The 26,953-nt window shown below is 40.6% G+C and overlaps 2 protein-coding genes and 1 long non-coding RNA gene across 6 annotated transcripts in view; 2 read left to right on the top strand and 1 right to left on the bottom strand.

The window, feature by feature from the left end:
• UBE3C (ubiquitin protein ligase E3C) overlaps positions 1–13,213 on the top strand; it is a 68,160-nt gene extending 54,947 nt beyond the window's left edge. Inside the window, exons 20-23 of the mRNA XM_056485076.1 lie at positions 6,406–6,594; positions 6,692–6,758; positions 7,593–7,723; positions 10,766–13,213. Of these exons, the coding sequence (XP_056341051.1) occupies positions 6,406–6,594; positions 6,692–6,758; positions 7,593–7,723; positions 10,766–10,936 (558 nt within the window). The 3' untranslated portion in view covers positions 10,937–13,213. The remainder of the gene's footprint in view (positions 1–6,405; positions 6,595–6,691; positions 6,759–7,592; positions 7,724–10,765) is intronic.
• Positions 11,516–21,033, bottom strand: LOC130249915 (uncharacterized). The gene is made up of 2 exons (XR_008839873.1): positions 20,936–21,033; positions 11,516–19,125 (listed from the first exon to the last, which is right to left on the bottom strand). It is a non-coding gene; the product is annotated as an uncharacterized LOC130249915 (long non-coding RNA).
• Positions 21,034–21,588: 555 nt separating this feature from the next.
• The window catches only part of DNAJB6 (DnaJ heat shock protein family (Hsp40) member B6), a 56,436-nt gene continuing 51,071 nt past the window's right edge, over positions 21,589–26,953 (top strand). Inside the window, exon 1 of one of the 4 annotated variants that reach the window (XM_056485075.1) lies at positions 21,589–21,781. The gene's annotated coding sequence lies outside the window, so the exon portion shown is untranslated. Of the gene's footprint in view, positions 21,782–21,890; positions 22,103–26,953 lie in introns of those variants that run through there. The other 3 variants (XM_056485072.1, XM_056485071.1, XM_056485074.1) reach the window with 3 other exon arrangements.

The raw sequence follows: 26,953 nt of genomic DNA, 5'->3' as shown, positions 1-26,953 counted from the left end.
AGTGTGCTAATGCAGGTAGCCTCCTAGGTAAAGTCTTTTGTCATGCTTCCTCTTTGGTTTTTGGGGATTTAAAATTGAGGATTTCAAACTTACACTTGATTATGGCATATAGTTGAATGAAAAAATGAGACCTCACCACATTGTGACAAGCAGCAGCATCTGAATTCAGCCTTCTCTTGTAAGGAAGAAACAGAGACTCCAGAAGGGGGTGAGCAGTGCTCTGGGGTTTGCTGCTCAGGGAAGCCAGGACCGTGCACATCTCCAGTGCACCAGCACTGAGATGCAGTAACCAGCCCTGGAAATTGGTACCTTGAATTCTCTGCTGCTGCTTAAGTCATAGCAAGTTTGCTGGCCAAGACTTCTGCTTGAGCAGCATCAGGCTTGGATTTTATCTTACTCTTCTGTCATCCATTTCCTGCCTTTTTGGAAGATCTTAAAATATGAATTGCATTAAATTTTAAAATAGTACCCTTAGATTTGGGGTTCCTAAAGCATACTAAAGGGGAGAGGCAACAGTTGCTTGATGTAAGTAAGGTTTAATATTAAACATGTGCCATATGTCATTTTCCTCCCTGGATTCCACTCCCTGTATGAGAACATCTGACCTGCACTGTCTTTAGAAAAACGCTCAAAAACTTGAGATAAAGATGTGATACAGATGTACCTAAAAGCACATTCTTAGAGTGCCTGCTCTGTGGTACTGTGTGCTCTGCATGGCTGGTACTAAACTGAGGTCTGGAGCACCCAGAGGTTGGGTTCTAGGGAGCAAAGCACACCAAATGGCAGCTTCCAGTATTACCTGGGATTTTTACAATGGGGGGAAAGTCTGAATTCTAAAACTATTTATTTAACTCTGCTTAAAGTAATGGCTTTGTTTGTCACAGTTAACACAAATCCAGTTTAGTATTTAACTAAAATGGGTGCTATGGCTGCTGTTTTCAAGACTTCTGATTTGTAGTTGTTTGGCATAACTTTAAAAGGAAGATTTAATATAATAGTGAGTTACTGAGTAAGAAGATGAAGTGTAAATAGTCTGATGCTGGTTTGCTGTTTCTGTCCTTGAAGAGAGAACATTTTACCCACGAAGTATCACCATCTTTTGATGAGGCTCACTGCATGTTAGTGTAATTCAACAGAACCCATTGGTACTTGTCACTGTCTTCTGTCTTTCAATGCAACCAAGTCTCTTTTTATACTTCATTTCATTACCTTAAAAAACCTCATAGTGATAAATACATTTTATCTGCTATTTGACGTGTAACCATTGCATACTAATTGATTGTGCCAAGGTAAGGCTAATTCACTTTGGGAAAAGAGCTTAATTTGCACTCCTTATGTTGAATGTACATTATATGTAGTTTTTAGCTAAACAACCACTTTAGTGTTTAATAAATTAGTGCCCAGCAAATGCATCATAAATCTATCATTGTAAATAGCTGTCCTCATGACAGTGTCCATCCACCAATTGTGGCACAAAAGCATTATCTGCAATGAAAGACACATTCAAAAGGGGCTCGATTGCCTCTGTCAGTAGTAGAAGGTAGAAATTCTATTATCAGTGTATTGATTCCAATCCTGTAATGTGCTTTTAGACCCCATTAAACTATTGTCAAAGTGCATTCACCAGAAGTTGAAAAAGGTACTTAATAATTTGCACATTAGACCTGCTAATTAGGAGAGCTATGCCATCAACCTTATCTTCCAACCCCAAACAGCTTTTGATAAAGATCTGTCTAATGCAGTGATACCAGCCTATATTTCAGCTGTTGGGTCTCCTGCAGAAAATGGTGGCCAGTAGCAAAGTCTCAGAGGAGGTCAGCCTGTGGTCACAGGTCTGTACATTGATTCAGTTTTTCCTTTTAACTTGTAGATGAGATGATTATGAAAGGTCTGTAAGAATAAGGTTAGCAAACTCAAGAAAATACCTCCCCTTCTTTCAGTGAGGAAGGCGAGTTTTGTGGCTGTTCTGGGCAAGAGGGAGACTCAGATACTCATGCTTCTTCCTCCAGAAATGTTGGGTACTGTACTCCAGAAACTCTGCTGTAGAGTATCAGTCTCACACTCATACTGGAGAGTACATTGATCACAAGCTGAGTGTGATCAGAAGATTCCATAAGTAAAGTGTAGAAGCACAAATCCACAGAGAAGCACTATGATATATATGGCAGCAGTTTCTGTGAAATCTGTATCCTACAGAACTTGGTTTTGGGACACCTTCTTGAGCTTTTAAACAGATGTGGATGCCATTGCTGTCACTGAAAATACCAAAGGGGAGTTCTTTGCCTTTAAATTTCTTTGGGGGATGGTTTTGAAGCCTTAAAAAGAGTTTGGAAAGTGTTTGTCTTGACAACCTCTTTACTAGGATACAGTGGCATACATGGATGATTTTAGAGGTTTTTCACTAGCAAAGTAATTAAGCTGAGGCTGGGCCTTCTCAGGCAGACTTGTAACACTTACAGAAAATGCTTTCTTAGGTATTTATATCTCCTACCTGGAATTACTGCATTAACATCTGGAAGGCAGATGACAGAGAAAGTTAAAAAAACCAAAACATTATTGACTTCTTTTCGAAAGGGAGAAAAACTGTAGGGGTGATGTGAACAAAAGTGATCAGAGCCCAAGATAAAAGATGAAAAATTCTTATCTTGTAGGAGTTCTTGAATGCCTATAAGAGGTATATGAAATTGCACTGGAGGTTCTGTGATTTGTGAAGAGCTGCCTCTCTTACATCTTCATACGGGACTTTTCTGTCCCCTTTTGGTATCCCCCTCACTTTGTGAGTAGGGAATCAAATTTATCTGAATGATCTGAATACTTACCTGAATTATTATTACATGGGATTTTGATTACAAACCAAGTTAAAATGCTTTTTGTTTGTTTGTTTAAACTTAGATCTACAGAATAGAAACAGATGACACTGGGCTGTAGATGCCTCGTGTGGCCAGTCCCGGGTAACCTGGGTTATTGTCTTGCCCCATCTAGTGGCCAAAGCTGGATGGATAAAAGTAAAAATAAAGCTGATACAGCTTTTAAGATCTATTAAGTTGTACTATGTATATATGGCCTTTTTGAATAGGAACTCTTCAACAATTGTTCCTGGCTTTTAGAATTAGGTGGGAACTCTATAATAGTTCCTTTAATGCCATGAAAACATTGAGTGCATCTACCTTTACTTTAGCTTTATGCTTACCAGGTGTTACTGTTTTCTGTTTTACATCCTTCTTAGCCTTTTTGGCATAATATATTTATTATTTGTGTTCTGTTACCCCTTTTGTTTTGTTCTTGGATGATACTGTGACATAACAGTGGTAAAATTAACCTCACACTGACAAACTCTGAAAATGGATAGGTTGGTCTCTGGAAAACCCCAGGAAATGCACTCAACTGAGTCTGTACCTGTACTTGTGGCAATGCAGGGCTCTGGGGAGGAAGGGGAGCTACAGAAATGTTGCTGGATCAGAAATCGAGATTTGCTACTTAAAAATATAAAAATATAAAGGAATAATAGGATTTTTAAAAAAACAAACAACTTTGTCCTGGTTTCTAAAGATAGGAGTCATAAAGAGTGCAACACCTTTTTTTCTTTTCTTTGTTTTGCAGGAAGAACTTTATGGGGAGAGAATAGCTTTTTATTATAGAATAAATACAGCTTTCCTGACATCCTAGAGCACTGTGGAGCCAGTGCTATTGCAATGCAAATGTAAATTAATCTGTGTCCTGATTTCTGTTTGCTGGCCTGCAGGGAAGATAAGGGATTTTACTTCACCTGGTGCTGGGATGAAGTTTTCTAGGACACCCTGCCAGTAGTTCCCTTTGACTATTTTAGAAAGGAGATCAGTTCAAGCATCTTTTAGTGTAAATACTTTGCTCACAGAAATTGTTGTATGCACATGGAGTGTTATCTATTAGTATAGTGTTGGTGTCTGTATTCTTAAGAGATGCTTGATGAGTTAGGTGATACAAATATGCTTTAGTGCATTTTAATATGGCCTAATTCAGTGTGTCCATACCTCAGAGAGAGAGATTGTACTAAATGGTGTCAAAAACCTAAGGGATTCTGCAGTTCTGCAAAACAAGTAGAGAACTTTGTAAGTGAGCAGATAGTGAAGTATTACTAATATTGAGGTCACAACACTGATCTGTTCATGTGGAACATCACTTGTTGCTCTGATCTTGTAAAGCTGAAGAGGACGAGACTTTAAGAAATAAGAGAAAGCTTTCAGGTCTTGTTATGCTTTGTAAAAGGTATTTTATAGGATAAAATTTAAAAAAAAAAAGTCTTTAGTTCTGTGTAAAAGTCTCTGGGAAGATTAATGAAGTTGTTGCCCATAAGTAATATATCATGAATATATTGAGGAGGAAGGAAAGAGCTGATTCAGCTCTCCAACACTGAAATAAGGACAATGGATATGAACAAACTTTACCCATTGGATTTGAAGTGAAAATTGGAATATTTCTTGTCAATAATTGGATTAATCTGATGATTAACTTTCCCACGCCAGCTGTGAAATTTCTACAGTGGGATGAAACACAGAGAGCTCAGCAGTGCAGGGGCCCCTTCTCATCAGCTGTTTCCACTATGGTATGGAACATGTCCCACTCTTCTATTAATACTCCATGTGGACTTTACCAGTAAAAATACTCTCACCCTCAGGCCAGCCAGTGGCCCCAGGCACTGGCCTGTACCCTCTGGAAACAGTCCCTGGCTGTGTCCCATGCCAGGCTCTGCAATGGGTGGATCCCAGAGAGAGCCCTCCTGGGTCTTGTGTCCCTGGTTCTTCTTGAAGGAAGCAAGATAATGTGTACAGAGTGTGAAATGGTGTTACCTACACTGACACCTTCCTTTTGCTTAATTCTTGCAGGAATAGAGTTTAAGCATTATCAGTACCTGCACATAGACATGGTGGAGTATTGATGAGGTTTTTTTTACTGTAGGAGCTAACAAAAGCCAGAAGCTTGCAGCTGAAGGATTAAAGTGGGAAGTAAGACATATTTTTAACCCCTATTGTAATTCAGGTTGTGGTATCATATCAAAGAAAATGGTAGATACTCCATCACAGGATTGCATGTCTCTATAGATGCGCTCTAACTCATCTGTGGATTTATGGAGTTAAATACAGGAACCTCTAGACAGAATCCTCTGGCCTGTGTTATCTGAGAGGTCAGAATTCACAGATCTTAATGGCTTCTTTTGCCTTAAAGAGCTATGAATCAAGAAAAAATCTGAATGTTCAAAAGCACTGTGAATTTTTAATCATACCATTTTACACATTTAGCTTACTACATGAACAGCTCACATTATTAGGTCGCATATTAGAAAAGAAGCTATTCATGTGTTTCATTCTCTGTGCTCTAAAAATGTCATCATTACCACATACTGAAGTGTACAGTTGTTTTAGGTGAAGAAATTGCTGACTGCAGAGTGTAGGGAAAAAAAAAGGAAACTGTTTTTTTGAAGAGTGACAGTATCTTGGCTTTTCAAGTTTTTTTAATTCTTCTCCTAAGTACTCCAATAATACCTTCCAATTGGGCTGCTGCTTAACAAAATTAACGTCATGTAGTAAAGAGTAGACTATGTGAAGGGCTATAGTGTTCTGATAACAGCTGTCTTTGAACCTGGTTTATATCTTAATGCAATTACAGTATCTTTAGTTTTGGGGGTTTTCTTTAAAAATTCTCCCAATCTGAGGGGCCGTGGTGTACTTGAAGGACAAAAGTTGAGCTTCCCAGTAGAAAAACAACTTAGGCTTGATTTGTTTGGTTGCATTTTTTACTTTCATTGAGTGTACTAAGTCTGTACAACAGTACATTTTCCACAGGATGAATTGTGAGTGCTGAGCCTTCTTCAAATCAGGTTTGTGTCAGACTTTGAATTTTAACTCAGTGGACATTGCTTTTGCCATAATGTGCCCCTGCAGAATTCACCAGCAGCAGTTAGGGAGGAGCCCAGCCAGTCAAGCCCAGCTTCCCTAATCTAGATGCAAATAGAGTGTTCTGCAGGCTACTCTCTGTTCCAGGACAGTAGCAGTGAAGCTGCGGGGAGCTTGCCAAAGAATATTTTCACCTCAGTTCTTGTCTGACTTGCATTGGTGAATTTGGTGTTACAGACAGCTCCTGTGAAAGAGCTCTGTGTTTAATCTGCTTTCTGGTGATAAACCATGGGACTGTGTGATGAGCTGCATTAGCAGCTGGAGGTGGGGGCACAGAATGTGCTCTTAGACCACAAAAAACACCTACCTTTGTAAATCTCACAATCTTCTGTCTTCCTTTGAGGTGCATATTCCTGAGTGTACTCTAGTCAATTTCAAACAGATACATCACTTACTGGAATGTTTTGCAGCCCCATTTCACGGTTAGGGCACAGAAGTGCAGTTCAGCAGGTGATGAGAATGGCTGTGTTTGTAGGTGGTTGAGCTGAAGCCGGGTGGAAAGGACATTCCCGTCACCAGCGCCAACCGGATCGCGTACATCCATCTGGTGGCGGACTACAGGCTGAACAAACAGATCCGCCAGCACTGCCTGGCCTTCCGGCAGGGGCTGGCCAACGTGGTGAACCTCGAGTGGCTGCGGATGTTTGACCAGCAGGAAATCCAGGTACTTCTGCTTAAAGCTGCACAGAACAAGTGCTCTACACAGAAATAAGTGCTGATTTCTTCCTGTAATGTAACCGTCTCATTTCCTTTGCTGTTAGGTTCTGACTTCTGGTGCACAAGTTCCTATTAGTTTGGATGATCTTAAATCTTTCACAAACTATTCAGGTAAGCTTAAGGAAGAAAAATCTATTATTGCTGACTTGGGAATAATTGAACTTTCTTATCCTACCTTTTAAGAATAAGTTGTGGGGTCATTCTTGTTACTTTTGGCCAAATTTGATGGATGGGCCTAAATTTCAGAAAATTGGCTGAAATTACAACCCAGTTTTATAAATTGTGGGAAATTGAGATACATAGTTTATTTTGTTCACATGCTTAAATGCAAGTTTATAGCCGGATAACTTGAGGGTGTTTCTTTTCTAAATTAAAGTTAGTCACTGTGTCTGATTGATCTTAAATTAAGTCTGCAAATAACTTTGTGATAATAGTTTCTACTACCCCATTTAGATACCATTTCTCAGAGAGTCTGAAGTGAGAAATCATATATTTTCCTTTTAAGAAATGGAAGTTATCGTATTTAATTTGTCCCCTGCATTTATCATTAAAGTAATCAAAAAGTAGCTACCAAATCATCAGTTTACATCTTGGCTTACCTCAGGGTAAGGCAGATTAATTCAGTAACATCCTGGGTCTTGCAGATTTTTCACACTCTTGGAGTGAAAGGAAATAATAGCTAAATGGTAAACTAAATAAAATTAATTCAAAATAGGATTAAGTGAAAAAAATTGCATTTAAGAAGCTGAGGGATATAATAGGCATAGGTAAGCAAAGAAACCGAAATTGCAGTGATGACAGATCTGTAGGTACTGGAAGTTAGCAATACAAGCCTACTGATTATAATATTTTCCCCAAATCTTCAAGATTGATTATAGGTTTTCTGAATAATTTATTTCTTACATAAAACTTTTCTAGCTGAAAATCATTTAAATCTCATTGTAGGTGGCTACACAGCAGACCATCCTGTAATTAAAATATTCTGGAGGGTTGTAGAAAGTTTCACTGATGAAGAGAAACGCAAACTACTCAAATTTGTAACGAGCTGCTCTCGACCACCTCTTCTGGGGTTTAAGGTATGTCCTCTGACTTCCTGGCAAGCTTTTAGAAATGCTGGAGATGTTGGCCCAAATTTTTCTTCTCAGAATCTAAAATTTGAGAATACTCATCCATGACTACAGGAACAGCTTTAATGTTTGCATTTGCATGCATAATAAGTACAGTTTCAAAATATGTAAAGAAATGTTCTGTTGCTTTCTGTTTTAACTGTGAAATTTGACAAGCCTGCAAATTGCTGATTAGATCACTTACTGCATGTGATGGAAGGTCCTTGCTGCCATTTCATGTTGTGCAGAAACAGAGTTGCTATCAGTTTCAAGCAACAGGTTGAGTTAAGCCTAGTGTCTTTTAAGTCAGGCAAAAGACATTTAGAATATAAAAGCAGTTATTAAATTTGATCCTCTTAAATTAGCCATTTCAAGGACATGTATTTTCTTTTCTTCTAATTCCCATTTATCTGCCTATAGCTCACAGCTCATTACCCTTCGCAGCAAAATATTTAGCTGCAGTCTCCAGATTGCTATTTACAGGGAATCTTAAGTATGAAGAAAAATCTTCCGTACTGCTGATAAAACAAAAGAAGGGCCAAGGCAATGTGAAGGCATTCTGAAACTAAATTCTGGGGTTGTTCTACTCATGAATTTCAGTGGACTGCAGAATTTTGGCTAAGAACCAGCCATCATATAATTTCCTCTAAAATGTGGGAACATTCAGTGTTGTGTGGTGCTGTTACCATGTGAATGGGCAACATCCTCCATCTTCAGTATCTGTAATCTATAGCTCAACTACACTCCTTTGTAGACATCTAGGATTGGAAGTGGCACTTTCAGTTGTTAATTTGTCTGATCGTTCCATGTGTTAGCTTCAGGATGAAATGAGTCATGTCTTAGACTTCCCAAAACATGCTAACCAGATCCCTTTTAACAGTAAAGAGTGTCCATAAATATGGATATGGAGACAATGAACGTGGCTGTTGAATCATATGAATCCTGTCTCAGGTATTTGTTGCTTGATTTATGTGATTCCTAATTTAAAAGTCTGCAGGCTTTTCTCCTAAACCCCCCAAGTCCATGCAAATATCACTGTACAGTACTCTAGCAATGAATAGGATTTTACAGGACAGCAGGAAAAGCAATTGGAAAACTCCAGGATGAGACCAAAATAGGACAGTACACATCAGTCACACGAGGAAGGGAGAATTGGGAAACACCTGGGGAAGCCAAGTAAGCCGAAGTTCCTGTTTGTTGTCATCCTCTTTAATTACAAGGGGAGAAGAAGAAATTGCAGCTTTGAGGTAGCCAGTGTGACATTTGGGAAGAGATGGAAAATCAAAAGTCTAAAAATTTTAAGGCTGACAGTGACACACTCCAAAGAAGCTAAATGTGGAAAGCTGCTGTTTGTATGTTGATTTGGGAGATGGGCCACAAACTGCCTGTAACATACATGGCTAGGAAAAAATGGAAGCAAATTGGTCACCAAATTTTCAGCATGAAAACAGTAAGTTAAAAAATGAACTCACTGTACAAGGGGCTTGCTGAGGCACATGCAGCAGTGTTGGCAGAGGAAAGCAGCTGAAAGGGCGTTAGGGCCGCTCTGCTGGGCAGTCTGAGCAGGGCTGCAGCAGGACCTGTCAGCAGGGATTTACCTCCAAACCAGGGGCTTGCCAGGAAGTGTCTGCCAGAAAAGGCAGTGGTGACTGGTATTGTCATCAGCAGGAATGTCCTGGTAGCCCATGACAGTGCCTTGTTTGGAGCTTTGAAGGTGCAGTGTGAAGCCACAGGAGTGCTGAGTATTACCAGCCAAGTATTTATGTTGATGGGAGACATGAACACAAACCATCCTCAAAATTTGTTTGCACTTCTGGTGTATGAGCTGTATTTTTCTGAGAGAAACACAATTTCTTATTCTCACTCTGAAATTTTTTGTGTATGAATTGTATTGTGGGACCAGCATGTTTTCTTAAAGTTAGTGAACTTTGATTTAGGATCAGGAAATATCTTGATGGTCATAGCTTATAGATTACATAGTCTAGCTTTGCATCATTTAAAAATTTTAAACTTTCATTGCCAGAGTCAGGTTCAGAATAACATTTACTAAAGCTAATTAAAGTTTAATAAGTTTAATAAATGTGATTGTTGCGGACAAAAAAGAAATCATTAAAGTGTGGTTGAAAATTGTTAAGTTCCAATCAAGTCACATAATAAATTGATGATACTTTTCCCTTCCAAACTATTACAGTTTCCCGCTGTACAGTATTTAATTATACAACAAATGGTGCCCTTGGCATGACATTTCAATTTAGAACTCCATTTTCCCATTTTTAAAGCTAGAGTAGGGGAATTCAATTAGCATTTTGAAAGGAACACTAAAAATGCAACATTTTAGCTGTGAAATACTTTTAAGGCCTCCATTTGAACAATAATTTAGCTTAGAATCTCATTGACCTTTTGTCTTTGGAGCTGGAATTTTTTTCCAGTTTCTAAAATCAGAACTTTTTTACCTCAGGGAAGCATTTGATAAAATGAATACTGTCTTGCTAGCAAAAGCAGTGCTTTGGAGGTAACAAATAAATGGATTTTTCACTATACTACTTCTTAGAAGAAGATAAATGGGATATTATTAAAACAATTAAATATTACATAAATGTCTTTAAAGTGTGTTCTTAGATCAGTAGTTAACACTGCAGAAGAATAATCAGGGTTTGACAAGTCTACATTATTGCAGACTCACTATGCACATTGATACTATGTTTTTGTAGCATTGTAAATTTGTACCGTAGACTGTATGAACAATAGCAAGTCATGGTATTTTCCTTAGAATCACATAAATTGCTTTGTGTATTCCAAATTAGTGGACCTTGTTGGAACAAGGCAGACACTACACAATTCAAGAATCGTTTTGGTGCTATGAGGAATGAAAGAAATGCCATTTGAGTGTCATTGTGACAGGTTTTCATCTAGTGATTTACTTCACAGAAATGTGTGCCAGCTGCTACAGGGTAGGTTTTATACACCTTTTTTTGATATGTGGTTGTTTTTTGTTTTGGTTGCATCTTCCAGGAGTTATATCCTGCATTTTGCATTCACAATGGAGGATCTGATTTAGACAGGCTTCCTACTGCCAGTACCTGCATGAACTTGCTGAAGCTTCCCGAGTTTTATGACGAGAACCTGATGCGAAGCAAGCTCCTCTATGCCATTGAATGTGCTGCTGGATTTGAACTCAGCTGAGTCCAACCAATGCTTCTTTGGATGATCTGCAGAAGAAAGAACCAGTGCCTACTTTATTAGCAGCACCCATACCCAAGCAGTTTTAAGGGAATTCTGTCTCCATTTCTGCAGCTCTTGTCTCACCAAATGCCCTCAAATAGGTTTCATTTCTAAACACAATTTCTTAGTTAGCTTCCATTACTGAATATTGCGTTGACACTGCTTTATGACTCAAAACAATGAATGCTGTGTGCAGCGTGGCTGATTTCTGTGTTTATGTGAAAAAAGAGCACATTTAAAGAACAGTGACATCTCAGTGAAATTAACCAAAGATGAAGCTTTGGCTTTTTGCTGTTCAAACATAAATAATTTTGCAAACTGGCAATAAAGTTGTGTACTGTGCGGTGCATTGGGATGAGACAGGGCTAACATCCTGTAATTAATCTTTTAGAAGGAAGGCAAGCAGATGTTTGAAGATATCCCAGAACTGAGAGGATGAAAATGCTCATTACTGACAACCTAACATCTTAACTTACGTTGCAGAGTTGTTTACAAATCATAGAGAGATGGGCAATCACCAGTCATATGAAGTTCAACCAGGGCAAGTGCTGGATTCTGTACCTGGGACAGGGCCCTGGCTGTGTGGACAGACTGGAGAATGAGAGGCTGGAGAGCAGTTGTGAAAAGGGACCTGGGGGTGCTGGTTTATTTATGGCAAGTTGAACACAAGCCAGGAGGGACAGGCCTGTCCTGGGGGCATTAGGCACAGCATCACCAGCCAGGCAAGGGAGGGGACTGTCCCGCTCTGCTCTGGGCTGGGGCAGTTTTGGATGGCACAATATAAAGAAGACATTGAGCCTTTAGAGAGCATCCAGAGGAGGCCATGAGGGTGGTGAAGGGCCTGAAGGGGAAGCTGTGTGAGGAGTGGCTGAGGTCACTTGGTCTGTTTAGCCTGGAGGAGACTGAGGGGAGACCTCGTTGCAGTTACAACTTCCTTGTGAGGGGGAGAGGAGAGGCAGGCACTGATCTCTCCTCTGTGGTGACCAGTGACGGGACCCGAGGAAACAGCATGGAACTGGATTGGGAAAGATTCAGGTTGGGTATCACAAAATGGTTTCTCACCCAGAGGGTGATTGGGCACTGAACAGGTTCCCCAGGGCAGTGTCACAGCCCCAAGTCTGCCAGAGTTCAAGAAGTGTTTGAACAATGCTCTCAGATACTTGTGACTCTCGGGGTGTCCTGTGCAGGACCAGGAGTTGGACTGGATGATCCTGATTGGCCCCTTCCAACTCAGCATAGTCCATGATTCTATGATAGTTGTTGCAGAACTGATTTTGTTTCATACTACCTTCCCTCAAGATGGTAGGCACTGAGATAAAATGGGTGTAATATTCCATTTGTGCATTCTGAAACACTTGGAAGAAAATGGATTTGCATTATTTTAAGTTCAACCTTTGCTGACTCATTATCACTTGGACACTGTTCTGAATGGATGTGACTTTCCAGGTTTTCTCTGTTCTGTTTCTGTCTTTTGTGCCTATACAGGTTTGTTGATTGGTTGGTTGGTTGGTTTTAAATGAGTCAATCTCCTATTGCATACACAGTACATAGAGAAATCACCACATTGGAAAAATATACATGTAATAATTATTAAAGTTCTTTGAACCAAAGTTATCAGGCTTTATCTTTTATATTTGAAGCCTGTGGTGTTCACATTCCTTTTCCCTGTCATTTCTTTCCATCTTAAATGCCATATCTGTGTCGTAGACACTAATAAAATTAACTTTTTTTTTGTGATTAAACAGCTTTTGTATCCATTCCCCTACAGTATTTCTGCTGAGAAAAGTAAGTGGGAATATGCTGCTGAATATAATTTGATATCTGCGGAAAAAATGGCTCTTGTATGGAAGGAGCTGATCCTCTCGTAGTAGGCACATCGTAGGGTTTCATTTGCAAACTGCAGTGAGTTTAGAAAAGGAATTACAGTTCGGACTATAAGATTAATCAGTCCATCCCTCTGAACTCCTATATTTTAAATCATCAAAAATTACAATCAAATTTGTATTCATCTCTTATGCAAAAAAAAAAATATTTTGCTGTTACTGGAAACTCTGCTGGATTTCCTATTTAATAAGCAGTAACCAGCAATATCCTTTTAAATGTGGGGAAACTGAGTGGTTTTAAGATGTTTACTAGTAACCATATAAAAATGTATAATTTCTTAATTTGGGTAATAAATGAAGTGTTAAAATACTATTTGTAGTCTTGATGTACAGAAATAAAATGATTGGTTTTCTTTTTGGTTTGCTTTAGGCTTTTTATTTATGTTAAATGTTACATACTCAACCTGTTCTTTATCCCAAATTCTTTTCTTGTATATTTTTCTACATAAATTATGAAACTTGTAAAGAAGTTGAAAAAGAGATCAGTAATAGTGAAACTGCCTCCTAGTTGCAAAACCTGAACACTTCTTTTAGATAGCATTATTTATTTTAGAACCTAATGCTTTAAATATTTTGAAATTATTTTTCAATTCCATTATTTTGCTACATTGGGTAGTGTTGTATCTGTATTTTGTAAAATTAAATTAAATTTTTCTATTAAATATTTGTATTTTGAAGATTGTGTTGGAGTCATGCCAAGTACTGGTGACTGGTGACGTCCACTTTGTGCTTTTGAAAAGGAGCCAGTGCCCACTATTGCTGTCTGTGGCCAGGAAAGCAGCGGGTGCCACAGGGAGGGTAGGCCGGGGGAAGTGTGACTTGCACAGAGTTGAATTGCAGGAATCCCAGAGCAGCAGGACTTTCAGGAGAAGACTTGAGTTTGCTGACAATACTCTGATGATTTATTTCTTCGTTCTGCAGCACTTGGTGCTGTCTGTGTATCCTGTGCATGGAGTGACTCTGGCACAGGCAGAGCATCAGAGCAGTTGTAGCTCCAATTTCACTGTGCACAGGTTGGAGTCTGTGCAGCTTCAACACCTTCAGAATCCAGGCTGCAGTGAGAGGAGAGTGGGGCTTTCCTTTGGCAACCAGTGCTTCCAGTGCTTCCAGCTCTGCCAGCTGCTTGCAGAGAGGATGAAGCAGGGGCTCCTGCTTTTCAATGCTCTGTTGCTGGATATTTTAAGGAAGAGGAGCTAAAGGTGTGAGAGGTAACAGTCATGTCCTGAGGGGCAGGGGGGTCAAAATGATCTCTTGTAGCACTTATGTAGCAAGAATTGTTTCTATATGAAACTGGATTTTCTGGATTTTAAAAGAAAAGTGGATTGTCCCCCAGTGGTAATGCTCCCAAAGTTTAGGTAGGCAGAGGCAGGAGCAATCTGCATGCAAGCAACCTGAAATATTATTGTAGATTTGATCATCAGAATTATAGCAGTAATAATTTGGGGTTGGTTTCTGTACAACACAACCCATCCTTAAAGTAAGTTTCTATACTACAGTGTTTCTTCCTCCTAGTTCAGTACTTGCTTTTTGAAAAAGCAAGCATTTTCTGATTGGTTTTTGTTTTCAAGTAAGTTTGGGTTTGTAATTTTGTAACCTGTTCTACAAACGTTTTTGTCAAGGTCTGTATGGTGGAAGAGTTCACAAATTTTTCATCTCTACAAAGTTCAAAGGCATTAAAAGTGGAATAAAGAAATAAAATTAGCACTTGGTCTCTTTATTTCAGTGAGAGTTTTTCCAGATGGGGCTTCAGTCGTATCAAATCTATATAATCTATAGGTGAATTAAAAAAAAAGAATCACAGCAAACAAAACCAGGAGTAATTGTCCTTAATCTCTGTTGTCTTCCTTCATGGTCCTGAAAGCCAGACTTGTATAAATGTCACAAAACTGATTTCTAGGGAACATTTATATATCTTCAAAAGAGGAAAGATTTCCTTCCAGTTTCATGCATAAACACTGAGCTGACCAGTTTGATTTGAATAAGGATATCTTCAGGTATTTTTTGAGGAGGTGCTCCATAAAAGTAATAAAAAATGAGCTTCCTGATGCTATTAGTAGCAATGTTGACTCTTTTTTTGGCATCACTTGAGTAATATAGCACAAACATCCTCGTTTAGTCCTATAAAGGGGTTTAGAATTCAGAGAAAACACTTTGAGAGCAGTGAGTTCATACATTACAGTTTCTACTAAAACTATTAGTTAAATAACAGTGAGATAGCACATATTCTTAACAGCAGTGGAAAGTACAGAAAAAAAAGAAAAAATAAAAGAGGAATGTTTGATGGACCTGTAATATTTGCTCATATACATGAATCTGTGTTAATAATGGTTTGTGATGTAAATGCTTGTTACCTTTTTTTTTTACATGATGCTTTTGCCTGTCAGTTGAGAGAAGAAATGAACATGGTCTGTAAAACTGATCAGGATATCTATATTTTTATTGACTTCTGCTTTTGTGAATAAAATAATTTGAGTTTTCTTGAAACTCTGCAGAAACACTCTTTTATTTTGTGGAGTAAATTTGGCCACCCATGGCAGTGATGGAGTCACAGTTCCCAAGGGATTTTAAATTCCTAGAGATGTGTCACTGAGGCACTTGGTTCAGTGGTGGGATTGGCAGTGCTGGGTTAATGGCTGGACTCAAGCATCCCCGAGGTCTTTTCCAATCTAAACATTCCTGTGGTTCTGGTGCTTTGGGATGGTTCATACCCTTCAGGGGGACTTTCAAATAATACACTTGCTCTGCTTTGTAAAAACTTCTTCAGAATCTTTGGAAAGAAACACTCCATGGATAGAAGTCTAAGAAGCTGTAATTTATAGTAAAGAATGCTACTCTGTCAGCAAACACAAAAATTTCTGGTTCAGCTACTTCTGGAATTCTAGCACATGTCAGCCCCTTTGAAGGTGCAATTTAGTTTTTATCTCCTTGGATAATTAGACTTATCTGCTTCACTTTGCTTATTTATTATTTTCGATGCTAAATATACTTTTAGTTCTACTTTAATATTTATTAATATTGTGCATATTTTATTTTTGGATGCTTAGAAATAGCAGCATATTTGCTTCAGCTTCTCCTCAGCCTCTCCTCATGACACAGCCTCCAAAACCTTAATAATCTTTCTCTCTGCCTCACTTGTTAGTGAATCCAGCAGCATCTTCAAAATACCTTTTGTGGACTTTGATGTGACTGGGGACTGAGTTAAGGGGCAGTAACTCTCTTCCTTGTCCAATTCCTGTGGTTGTTAATCAGTGGTATTTACCAGGAAGGGTTGGATTTAAGATTTTGTGGCTTTGCTTTTTCAACTTCCAGTCCTGCTTTGACTTTCCAAGGATTTTGCAAATCTCTTATCAATGCAAAATAGCGGACTTGGTAAAAACTGAGCTCTGAATTATTGTTTATAGATAGGATGCTAAACATTGAATCACCTATTTGTATATTTGCTTCTGCCACAAACAGTATCAAACACCCAGGTGCAAGCTCTTGTGCAAACTCCTGTATTTTGACTGTCTTCTGAAGGTCAAGTAGCCCAGAGTTCAGGAAAGCCTATCAGACAGTCAAACAGGAGAAAAGAAACATGGGAATTCTGACTGACAAAAAAATGGGACATAAAGGCAGGCACAGATGTCCTGCAGCTTGATTTCACACTGTCAAGAGATGAGTTCTTCTTGTGTGATGGTTAAATTGTGGCTACATTTATTGCCAGAATAGTTGCTCTCCAGTTTGGAACTAAGTTTCCCTGTCCACAGCTCTGCAGAATCCTACATTCTCTTTGGTTCATGTATTTATAGGAGCAGTGTGCTCAAATTTCCTACTATATTTAACATCATTCTTTTCTGCATTCCCAGAGCAGCTGTTTGTTCATTCTGTGTAACATTTAACTGAAAAGTAGTTTTGCATTATTTCTATTTTATTCTTTGTTTATAGTTACACATAGTTCTTGACTGCTGAAGAAAGAAGCAGGCATTCACCAGATGGTGTTATTTCAGATCCTCCTGCTACCGCTGCTTGCCCAAATGTTAGACCTGGGAGAAGCGTCTGCCCTCAGTTGCTATGTAGTTTTGTTGTGTTGTCAAACAAACCTGAAGGAATTATTTCCTTCTAGCCCTTGTATTTTTACTTAAGAATAATTATTTTCATTACAGCTCTGTTTTTCTTTGTTCCCCTCTTCACTTTCAGGCAAACAGCAGCAGAGCTCAAAGTTCTGCAGAGATATTTTAGGTATAATTATCTGGAAGATCTATCTGGCTATTGATGAAAAATTACATAGAATTAACTAATATTTGGCATTGCCACACAGACAAAAAAGCATATCTCTGATCAAGTTAGTGAATATAAATGCTGATCAAGCTGTCCTTGCAAAGAATAAGCACATGGCATAAGCTGTGAGTTCGTCTGACTGTCCCCAGTAGTTCCTGGGTTGTTGTGTGCAGACCCCGAATAATCAGCAGAATATATCTGGTATTTCAGGAGGAATTGGCAAAAACATAAACTATACTAAAGTGGTTTAACCAGTTCTAAAAGCATCCACTTAGCTCAGGCTTTTGCACACAAAAAGAGTCCAGATAAACTTGCAGCCTCTACATTACCTAAAGACACACTGTACTGATGAAAACCGAGGTTGTGCTCAGCAGGAAGACACTGGAGAATGCAAAACATTGAAAATGGGTTATTTTGTGCTTTTAATGTTTCTCCTGAAAGTTCTAAACTCTAGGTGTATTGCCCACATTTCAAGTCTAATTGTTTCTGATAAGCTATCAGCAAAAAGTTAATGCTTATATTTAATTAAGTGGCACTTTCCAGAATTACTTTGCCAGCAGTACTATAATTAGATGTGAGAAGAGTGTTTGATACATATGCTCATATTCTTTGTTAACACCAAAAATAGAATCTGTAAATCTGTAAATAGAAAAACTGGATGCATTAAGCAGCAGGGCAGAGCAGCAGGGCCGGGAAGGCTACAGCCATTACCACCTCAGGAGGACTAATATTAATGTGTCTCTAATGCAGCATTTTTAAGCATTTCTTGTGTTCTGATGGGCTTTATATAATTGACCTCCATAAATCATAAAAGATGGTTTAAAAAAAGAATCTGGGAACTATGTGAATTGCTAATACCTCCTGGAATGCTGCCACATTATTTCCATCATTCGGTTATAGCTACCAGTTAGGCCTGAATTCATGTCCCTTAACTTCAGGCATCTGTGAGGTGGCTGTCGGGGCACTTGGGGAGAAAAGGCAGCCCTGGGACAGAGCTCTGGCAGGCAGTTCCTTCTTTACTGAAACATCTGCAAAGAGGGAGGAATGAACTGTGCCCTGCAGGTGCCCTCTTCTCCTCTCTCTCTTCACAGTCAATGGCCTCAAACTGGATGCTTGAGATAGCTGAAGTTAGGTGAAGTGACCAGACCTTTCCCTCGTGTTCCCAGAGGAGAGTTGAAAGTTCTTAAACAATTAAGAATCTTTCATAGCAATGTCTATTCTGACTCAATGACTCAGCACTTGGATATCAGCCTGGATCTCTGATACCAGCTTTAACAGACCCACCAGACCTTCTTTTGTTATTGGAATGTTGATGCTCTGCCAGCAATGTCAGATTTAATGCCCCTTAACACAGTATTCCAGGCTTCTGCTGCAAGAAACAAGCCATAAAAACAGAGGACACTTTGACTTCATACTTTTGCAAATACCTACCTTTGAAGGTTTTCTGAATATAAAAGCTTTTATTAGTCCTATAAATAGATCTAATTTAAAATATTAATGAGCCAGTTATGTAATCCTTTTGGATTTCAGTAAAACTTTTGATACTGTCGCTCCCAGGATCCTTCTGGACAAAATGTGCAGCACACAGCTGGAAAAACACATCATGGGATGGGTGAGCAATTGGGTCAGTACAAAGTCTGGAAGGATGAGGTTACACCAGCCTGGTGTCCTGTCAGTAGTGGGGCTCCACAGGGCCCCAGCCTCAGCCCTGCGCTCTTCAACATCCTCATAAATGACTTGGATACACTACTGGAAGGGATACTAAGCAAGTTTACCAAGGACACTAAATTGGGAGGAGTTGCTGACTCCCCTAAGGAAGAGAGGCCCTGCAGAGACCCAAACAAATCAGAGGGCTGGGCAATCACCAACCATATGAAGTTCAACCAGGGCATGTGCTGGATTCTGCAAGGGACAGGGCAATCCGGGATGTAGGTTCTTCAGTATTCCCTGCAGTACCTCTTCTGGTGGGTTTTGCCACGTCCTATTTCAATTGCAATCACCTGCCTTTCCCTGTAACAGAGAACAGAAAATTAAATATTGTTCTTGTTCAGTGTTAGAGATAATCTGAGCTATCAAAGATTGTAAGTTAAAAAAAAAAAAACAAAAAAAGAGGTGCCTTACTAAATGATATTTGTAATTGGTGGCTCTGTAAACTGCCCATTCTGGAAAGTCTTGGGAATTGTCTTCATATCTTGGATTTCTTTTTTGTAATTACACAATCTTTTGTTTTCATCTATAATTTTGTTAGGAAACATTTATTTACATTCTCAGTGTTTTGCTGTAGAAAATGCCAAGTGGCCCTGCCCTCGGCTATGAGCAGGCACTTTACCTTCTCATACCCTCCTTTTTCCATATGCAAAATTGTTTTCTAAGCCTTCCCAGATATTACTCCTATATCTGAAGAATGCTAAATCAGGGCTATGCTGTCTAGAGTCATAACAGTGTCAGAAAATCTCTGGGCAGATTAATGTAATTATAACAATTGTGTTTAAGAAGCCATGGTTGCATTGATGCAGGCACTGTTTTGATTACAATCCTCCAGTTCCATATGGAATCCTACTCCTTTTCCATGTTCTGTTTGCTTAGATGAACAGAAAATTTTAGGGTTGGCATCCATCATACCTTAACTGTAAATATAAAATCTGCTCTTTAAGTTTTTAAAGCAATGAAACTGCCTCGTGCAGCTTCTGTCTCGTTTACTGCAGCTCAGGTTTTAAGACTCTTTGCTCTTTTTTTCTCCCCTGTAATCGGTTATGAAAGGTTAGGGAAAAAAACTTTATTTCCACATTAAAAAAAAATGTTTAAAGGATTAAATCAAAATTTTACATGGTCTCCTCCCACACCACACAGTACTGACCTGCCTTTGCATTTGCCAGGCTGCGAATCCTGAGGCTGAACCTCACCCATTAGGAAGAGCCAGTCTAACCTACTAATCCTTTGGGTTTTTTCTTTCCAAGTGGATCAACAACTTGGACTTCACAGTTACTTGCTGATGAGAAACTAATAATGGAGTGAGGTATATCTTTGCTCTAACATGGAATTGTTTCCATGACCACAACTTAGCACCAATAATCTACAATATTTCTTTTGAAGCTTGCATTTCCCTAAAGCACCAAGTCTATACTTAGAGTTGTCCTACTGCTTGTTCTGCTGATTTGTTTTAGGTTTTCCTCTGTCTTATTCCAAGCTGGCTTTTGTCTTTTTTGAACTGACCCCACTCCCACACAAACACTTCCTAAATAATGAGGAGCCTTTTAATTGACTTTATTAGGGAAGCATACATTTTAGGTGTGGAAACTCTCTAACTTCACTTTGGTGATCTATAAATGAATGCCTCCACTTTTTAAATAAAGGGCAAGAAATACAATTTTACAGCAATTTAAAGCATAGATAATGTCTACATTTTAAAAATAGAATAATAACTTTGCTGCCCTATACTTTGCTCTCAGCCATGGCACTCAGAAAACCACATATTTGAACATAATACAAAGGATGCTCCAATACATTCACCCAGCACAAGGCTCTGTCCAGGTGCTACATGCAGGGAGAGGAATCTGACCTCAAAGGAATTGTGTGCCAGAGTTACAATTTTTGAGACTACAAATTAAACACACAAGGGGGAAAATATTTTGTGATCTCACCTCTAGCAGCCAAGCTCACCTATTAAAAGAGTGAATTCTTAAAATTCATGGAGAGTTAATTCTTAAAATCATTAGTTGTTTTTTCACCTTTTCCTACAGTACCACACCCAGGCATCACTTTTTGCCTTTCCCCTTACAGAATCCCAGAATGGGTCAGGCTGGAAGGGTCAATGGGTCACCTGGTCCAACCTCCCTGTTCAAGCAGGGTCATCCCAGGGCACAGGAGTGTGTCCAGATGGTTCTGGAATATCACCAGAGGGAGACTCCACAGCTTCTCTGGGCAATCTGTTCCAGTCATGGTCACCTGCACAGTAAAGAAGTTCTTCCTTATGTTCGTGTGGAAATCTCTGTACATCAGTTTCTGCCCATTGCCTCATCTCCTGATGCTGGGCACCACCGAGAAGAGCCTGGTCCATCCACTTGGCACCCAGTTTTTAAGAGTAAAGACACAAAAGAGGAAGAAATTTTGTCATCTCAATCCCAGCAACCAAACTCACCTATTCAAAGAATATTTCTCAACATTATTTTTTTTTTCTTTCTCCTTTCAGCTGCGCACCTGGGCAATGTTTCACAAAATCACATTGTAAATTAGGTTGGTCCAGCCTATAACTGAACACCATCACGCCCACTAGACATCCTGTGATTTTGTGGAGCAGGGAGCAGATGTCGCTGGTTTGGAAGGCGTGGGGGCACAAAGGCACAATAACCCGGCACCGCCCGCAGCCCCTTCCCCTCAGCGAGCCCCTTCCCCTCAGCGGTTCCCGCCCTCACGGAAGCCCCGCCCCACCCTCGGCCCCGCCCCGGCCCCGCCCCCGGCGCAGCGCCGCCGGCCGCCGGCAGGGGGCGCTCCCCGCTCACACCGACACCCGGCGGGGCCCTTCCAGAAACTTCCGGAAGCGGCGGCGAGGCGGAAGTGACGGCGCGCGCTGGCGGCGCTTCCTGTTTGCGGCCGCTGCCGTTTGTCCCGGCGGGAGCCGCGGGAGGGGACGGGCGGAGCGGCGGCCGCGCTGCGGAGTCACCGGCGGGTGAGTGCGGGGCACGCGGGCTCGCGGCCGGGCGGGCGGCGGGGAGCGGGCGCTCGGCCGGGCCGCGGTGCTCGGCAGCGCGTCCCTGGTAGCGGGGCCTCGCGGCGTGGCCGGCGCAGGCCCCGCGGTGCTGGAGCAGCCCCGGGTGCCGCGGGGGCTCTGCCTGGCCTCGGCGGGGCTCGGGCGGGGAGCGGCTGCCCAGGGCTCCCCCGGACTCGGAGCGGAACAAATCCCAGCTCGCAGTCCGCCTGTTCACCGCAAGGCAGAAAAAAAAAATCCGGGTTTCCATTCCTTGCTTACAGTGATGCTGGTTTCCAGAAGGTGAGGGCGAACCTGTTCGTTAAACAGGCCTTGTCCTTACAGCGCTTTTTTCGCAGGGCAGTGCCTTGGCGGCTTGTGAGCGTTATCGTGTCCTCCTTTTTTCCGTTCTCTGCATCTCTCTGAAAGGAGATCGTAATGAGGTGCGGGCCGGACTCTTGTGCCGTGCCTGCAGTGAGAGGAACAGAGGAAATGGCCTTAAGATGAGACAGGGGAGATTCAGATTAGATAATGTAAAAAAAAATACCTCACTTTTAGGGTGGTCAGGCACTGGAATAGGTCGCCGAGGGAGGCGGTGGAGTCACCATCCTTGGAGATGATCAAGGAGCACCTGGATGTGGCGCTGGGTGTTGTGGTTTAGTGGTTTAGGGACACGGTGGGGGGTGGTTGGACTGGATGATCTCAGAGGCGTTTTCCACCCCTGACGATCTTCAGCCAAACGTGCAGTTTATCTCCCCCACTGGAGGCAGTTTGTTACGTTCTGCTCCGTGTTTGTTCCTCGGGTAGGGGCAGGAGGGAGGTTTGTTGTGGGTGAGGTCGGCAGAGGTCGTGTGTTTAGCTCGCTGTTGCCAGGTTCCGAGCCCAGTTGGGAATCGGCACTGCCAGGTAAGGAACGCTGTTTGTCGGCGGTGTTTGCTGCCCTTCGGAGGGGGCAGTGGGCTGGGTTTACGACCCGCGTTCCTGTTTGCACCGGCACTTCGTGTTGTGTTGCTGTCGGAGCTCTCCATGGCTGCTGAAAACATGTGCTGTGGTCTTCAGCCATGCTAACAAAGGTATTAGAAATGATTCAAAATACTGAATAAATCTCTTTTAAAATTGTGGTAACAATAAACTTACTTAGACACAGTAACAGGAAAGCTGCGTTTATAACAGTTCAAATGGTCAGGGTTGTGACGGTCAGTGATCAAACCCAAGAGATTTTAGGGTATAAAGTGTCAAAAAGTGATAAGAACAAAGTGTTGACACAAAGGGAACAACTGGGATGAAGCAAGGCTCTGCCTCTCTGGTCCTTCAGCTGAGGTTGCAGTCGCTGCTGCCTGCTGACCTTAATTTTTGTTTACTCTTTGGAGATCCTTGTACTCCAGTTAGGGATTTTATGTTCAGCTGGTGATCAAGAGCCTGGTAGTTAAAATACCACTTAGTTTGATGGATTATGTTGTCAAAGAAGATTTGTTTGGACCAATGAGTAAATGTATTTACTGATCTTGTCTCTGTGATTACTTTTTTTTTTTTTTTTTTTTAATTGCAAACGACCAAACTTTTAGCTATTGCACAACACTGGTCTAACTTTGTATATTCCCCTTGGCTCCTGTGATGACTTCTCAGTGGAGAATAAGAGTGTGTTGAAAATGGACATTAAATTAGTATTAAATTTTCTTAAATAATCTCTGTTAGAGTAGAAATTTAAATTGCTATTTTTATTGACTGTTTGGACTGCAATATTACTAATAATGTCTCCATCTGTAAACTGCAGTTCCCCTTGTTGTCAATCAAACTTGTCTTTTTAGTACTTGTACTTTTAAACTACAGGAGACTCTCACCCAAACAGCTTCTCTCTGGTATTTTCTCTGTCCTTCCCAGATCGATGCAGTTGGCTAATTTCTCTTGGCTGGGCTTGGGAAGAAGGCATGCAGGGCTTTACTTTTGTGTGACACTGAAGTTTTAGTTACAGGGCTAATGTGTTTTGCTACTGATTTTTTTTTAAATAGGCAAATACTGTACTCTTTGTTTTTTCCATTAGAAGTTTTGGAATGTATGTAGGGACAGGGAACAACGTAGGATAAATCATCACCTTAAGGAGGATGTAGGAGTTCCTAACAGTACACGGACTGAGGAAATAAATGGAGGTTTTTAGTTCGTTCTGCATCTGTGCCGAGCTGTGGGCGCAGTGAGGTCTGAGCCGGGGTTGCGAGGGCCGGGGGCGGTGATCGCTGCAATCGGCGGAAATGTCAGCGCGGGCCGAGCGCCGGGCGCAGCCACCCGTGCGAGCCGGGGCAGGAGCTGCGGCGCGGCCGGGGGGCACAGCTACGCCTCTGAACCGCCCAGTGATGCCTTGGAGGGAATTCACAGCTCTAATTTTCAATTTAGCTGCGTGAGGTTTATGTTTAAGCATTGTGCTCCTTAAGTAGGAAGTGCTCCATTTCTATAATAGCATTTGTAAAGAGCCTGTCAGTTGTGTCCTGGAAACATTTTCTGTCAAAGCTTTTTCTTTGTCTTATTCAAGCGATGGAAGAATTAGTGAGAAATTACTTAGCTTTGTCAATACTTGTTGGATCTTGCATATGATGATTTTCTTTCAAGACCGATTTAAAATAAAACTGTTGTTGAGGGTATTAGTAGGTTTAAATTGTATTTTCTTCTGGATGAAATACATTTGAATGAATGGTAGATTTCCCTTACTTTAGACTTAATGAAATAATTCTGCGTTATTTATTATTTAACTGCTGGGGAAGAAATAATTAATGCATATGCATTTCACTCCTACAGTTACTAGTTGTAGGTTTTATGTTTTCTATACAGAAATCCCACTGATACTAGTGAGGACTCAGTACTTATCAAGGATCTTAAAGGCCATATAATAAGTCTCAAGCCATTCATAGCTACATTGCTGCCAGTTTTTATTCAAACTTTAATTTTTCTATCAGACATTTTTTTTCTGTCTTAAAATGTAGTCTGACTCTGTTGGTAGCCTGTCAACACTCTGAAAAAGAGCTTGCTCTTTGCTTTAATGAAGCTTTTTTTTTTCTTTTTTTTTTTTTTTTCTTTTTTTTTCTTTTTTTGTTTGGCTTAAATGAAGTTATCATGACTCCAAAAACACTTCAGGGGAAATATGTAGAAACTTGAAACTGTTTTCTTTTCCCTAAATGATCATCTGATAGCATGTGATAATTTTCCTAAATCTTTCTGGGCCTTATCTTTTGGTTGAGGCTTTCATTGTTTTTAATTGCTTAATCATACACAGATCATCTATTTTTTAAAATAAGATACGAATTTTACGTCGTATAAAATAGTCTTTTATGGTTAGTTTTAGGAGAGTGACAGTGTTCCAGATATTTGTGACACAATTCCAAATTTGGACACCTGAGTTGTCGTGTTTTGGAAAAATGCTCCTTTGCTTTAAGGAAAGATCATAAATAAGTCCCCCTTTATGAGATCAGATGGATAAGTGGGAGAGTCTCAGCCAAGGGAGTAAGGGCGGCCTATTGACTGATCAACGTCCTTTCCTGGTTTTTTTTGTTAGCCAGTTTACATTTTTTTCACAGATGAAGATTTTGGATTTCTTCTCTTTCCATTTTTAGTTGGTTCACTCTTTTTTAATGGTTTCTTACTTGTTGTCCTCTACAGGCTTTCCATATGCCAGGCAGCAATACAGACCAAGTCCTGTAATTTGTGCCAGAGTTGTCTTGCTGCCCTTGGGGAGGAGAGGGGTGGACAGGCTTCTTTGTAACTTCCTACCTTAAGGGGTGAGGGTGTCCTGTGCAGGTGTCTCTTGTTTGGCTGTGGTGGAGTTTTGTTGTTCTGGCTTTTCTACAATGGAGCATGAGCTGCAAGGTAAAGCAGCCAGCCCAGCTGCCTTCTCCCTGTATGAGCTGGTGTAATGATAACTGTATCCAAATCCACTCTGCTGTCTGACATATAAGCAGGATGTTTGCTGTAAACATGAGATTAAACTAAGCTTTTTGGAGTGTTCATTTTATTAAATTCATCTCCTGGGGATGCTGAGGGAGTATTAAAATAATGAGCATAAACATGGCTATTTAAGTACATTTTATTAATTTTAATTATATGATAAATGTACATTTTTGCATGAAACAATAAATTTCAGGAGCCTGTGAAGTTAAAGTATGATAGCTTTTCTAAGCTTAGGTAAGTAAAAGCTAAAAGTAGTGAAGCTGTTAATATGCTTTAGTCTGCACTGTGCATGTATAAGCAGGAGGAAAAATTAGTGCTAGGGCCTTGTTTAAATGTATTTGTCAGGTTTATTAAACACAAAACTTACACAGGTTTTCTTGCTCTGTGTTCTTTCACTCATAAGTAACTTTATTTGTTCCTTAGCATTCCTACTATTAGAAAAAATTTCTGGTAAACTGTGTGAGATTTTGTGTTAGCACAGTGGATTTTTGTGAGTTCAGTCAAAGTGGACCGGGTTTCAGAGCAGGGTGTTTGTTCCTGCAGAGCTGACAGCAGGATGCAATCCTTTAGCTAAGTCCATGGAAAGCAGGCAGGTGCTAGGACCTGGGTGGCTGTGGGATTTGCAGAGGACGTTGATGACTGCCTGCTCTGTGAACTGCGTGAATCAGGAGTTTGGAACTCCATCCTCCTCTCCAGGTGTCTGCTGTAGTCTCAGCTCGAGCTATTCTGGCATCTTAGAGGACTCTCTGTGCTGCCTGTTGCTTCATGGCCAGAAATAGATAACTTTTTCTGACTAAGCTGACTGCAAAGGTCGCATGCCCCTTGCTGTCTGAATTCCCTTCTGGCTGCTCTAAAGAATGTCTTGTTTGGATGCTTTTCTCCATTCCCTATTTAGTTAGGGGTGCTGCTTTGTCAACCCTGCTGATTGGTTGTCTGATAACTTGCTTTTCTCTGTTATCTGATCTTACAGAAGTTTAGAGCTCTCTACATCCATATGATACTTCTCATGCTTTTTGTGTAGCTGAGGACTGTAAAGAGAGTTTGAGCCAGGTTTTGGGTAACTCGGGCTGAGTGCTGTGCTGAGCTGTGTGAGCAGGGCCTGAGCCTGGTCATGTGGCTTTGTCACCTGCCTTGGGTCTGTAGTTCAGGGCCACTGCTCCGTAAGCCAGAACAAAGCTGCCTTCTCCTGTGATGACTGAGAAATCTATAAACTATGGAAAG

The sequence above is a fragment of the Oenanthe melanoleuca genome, chromosome 2, assembly GCF_029582105.1.
Source record: "Oenanthe melanoleuca isolate GR-GAL-2019-014 chromosome 2, OMel1.0, whole genome shotgun sequence".
Taxonomy (NCBI): Eukaryota; Metazoa; Chordata; class Aves; order Passeriformes; family Muscicapidae; genus Oenanthe; species Oenanthe melanoleuca.
This window is presented reverse-complemented; position numbering and strand designations above follow the sequence as displayed.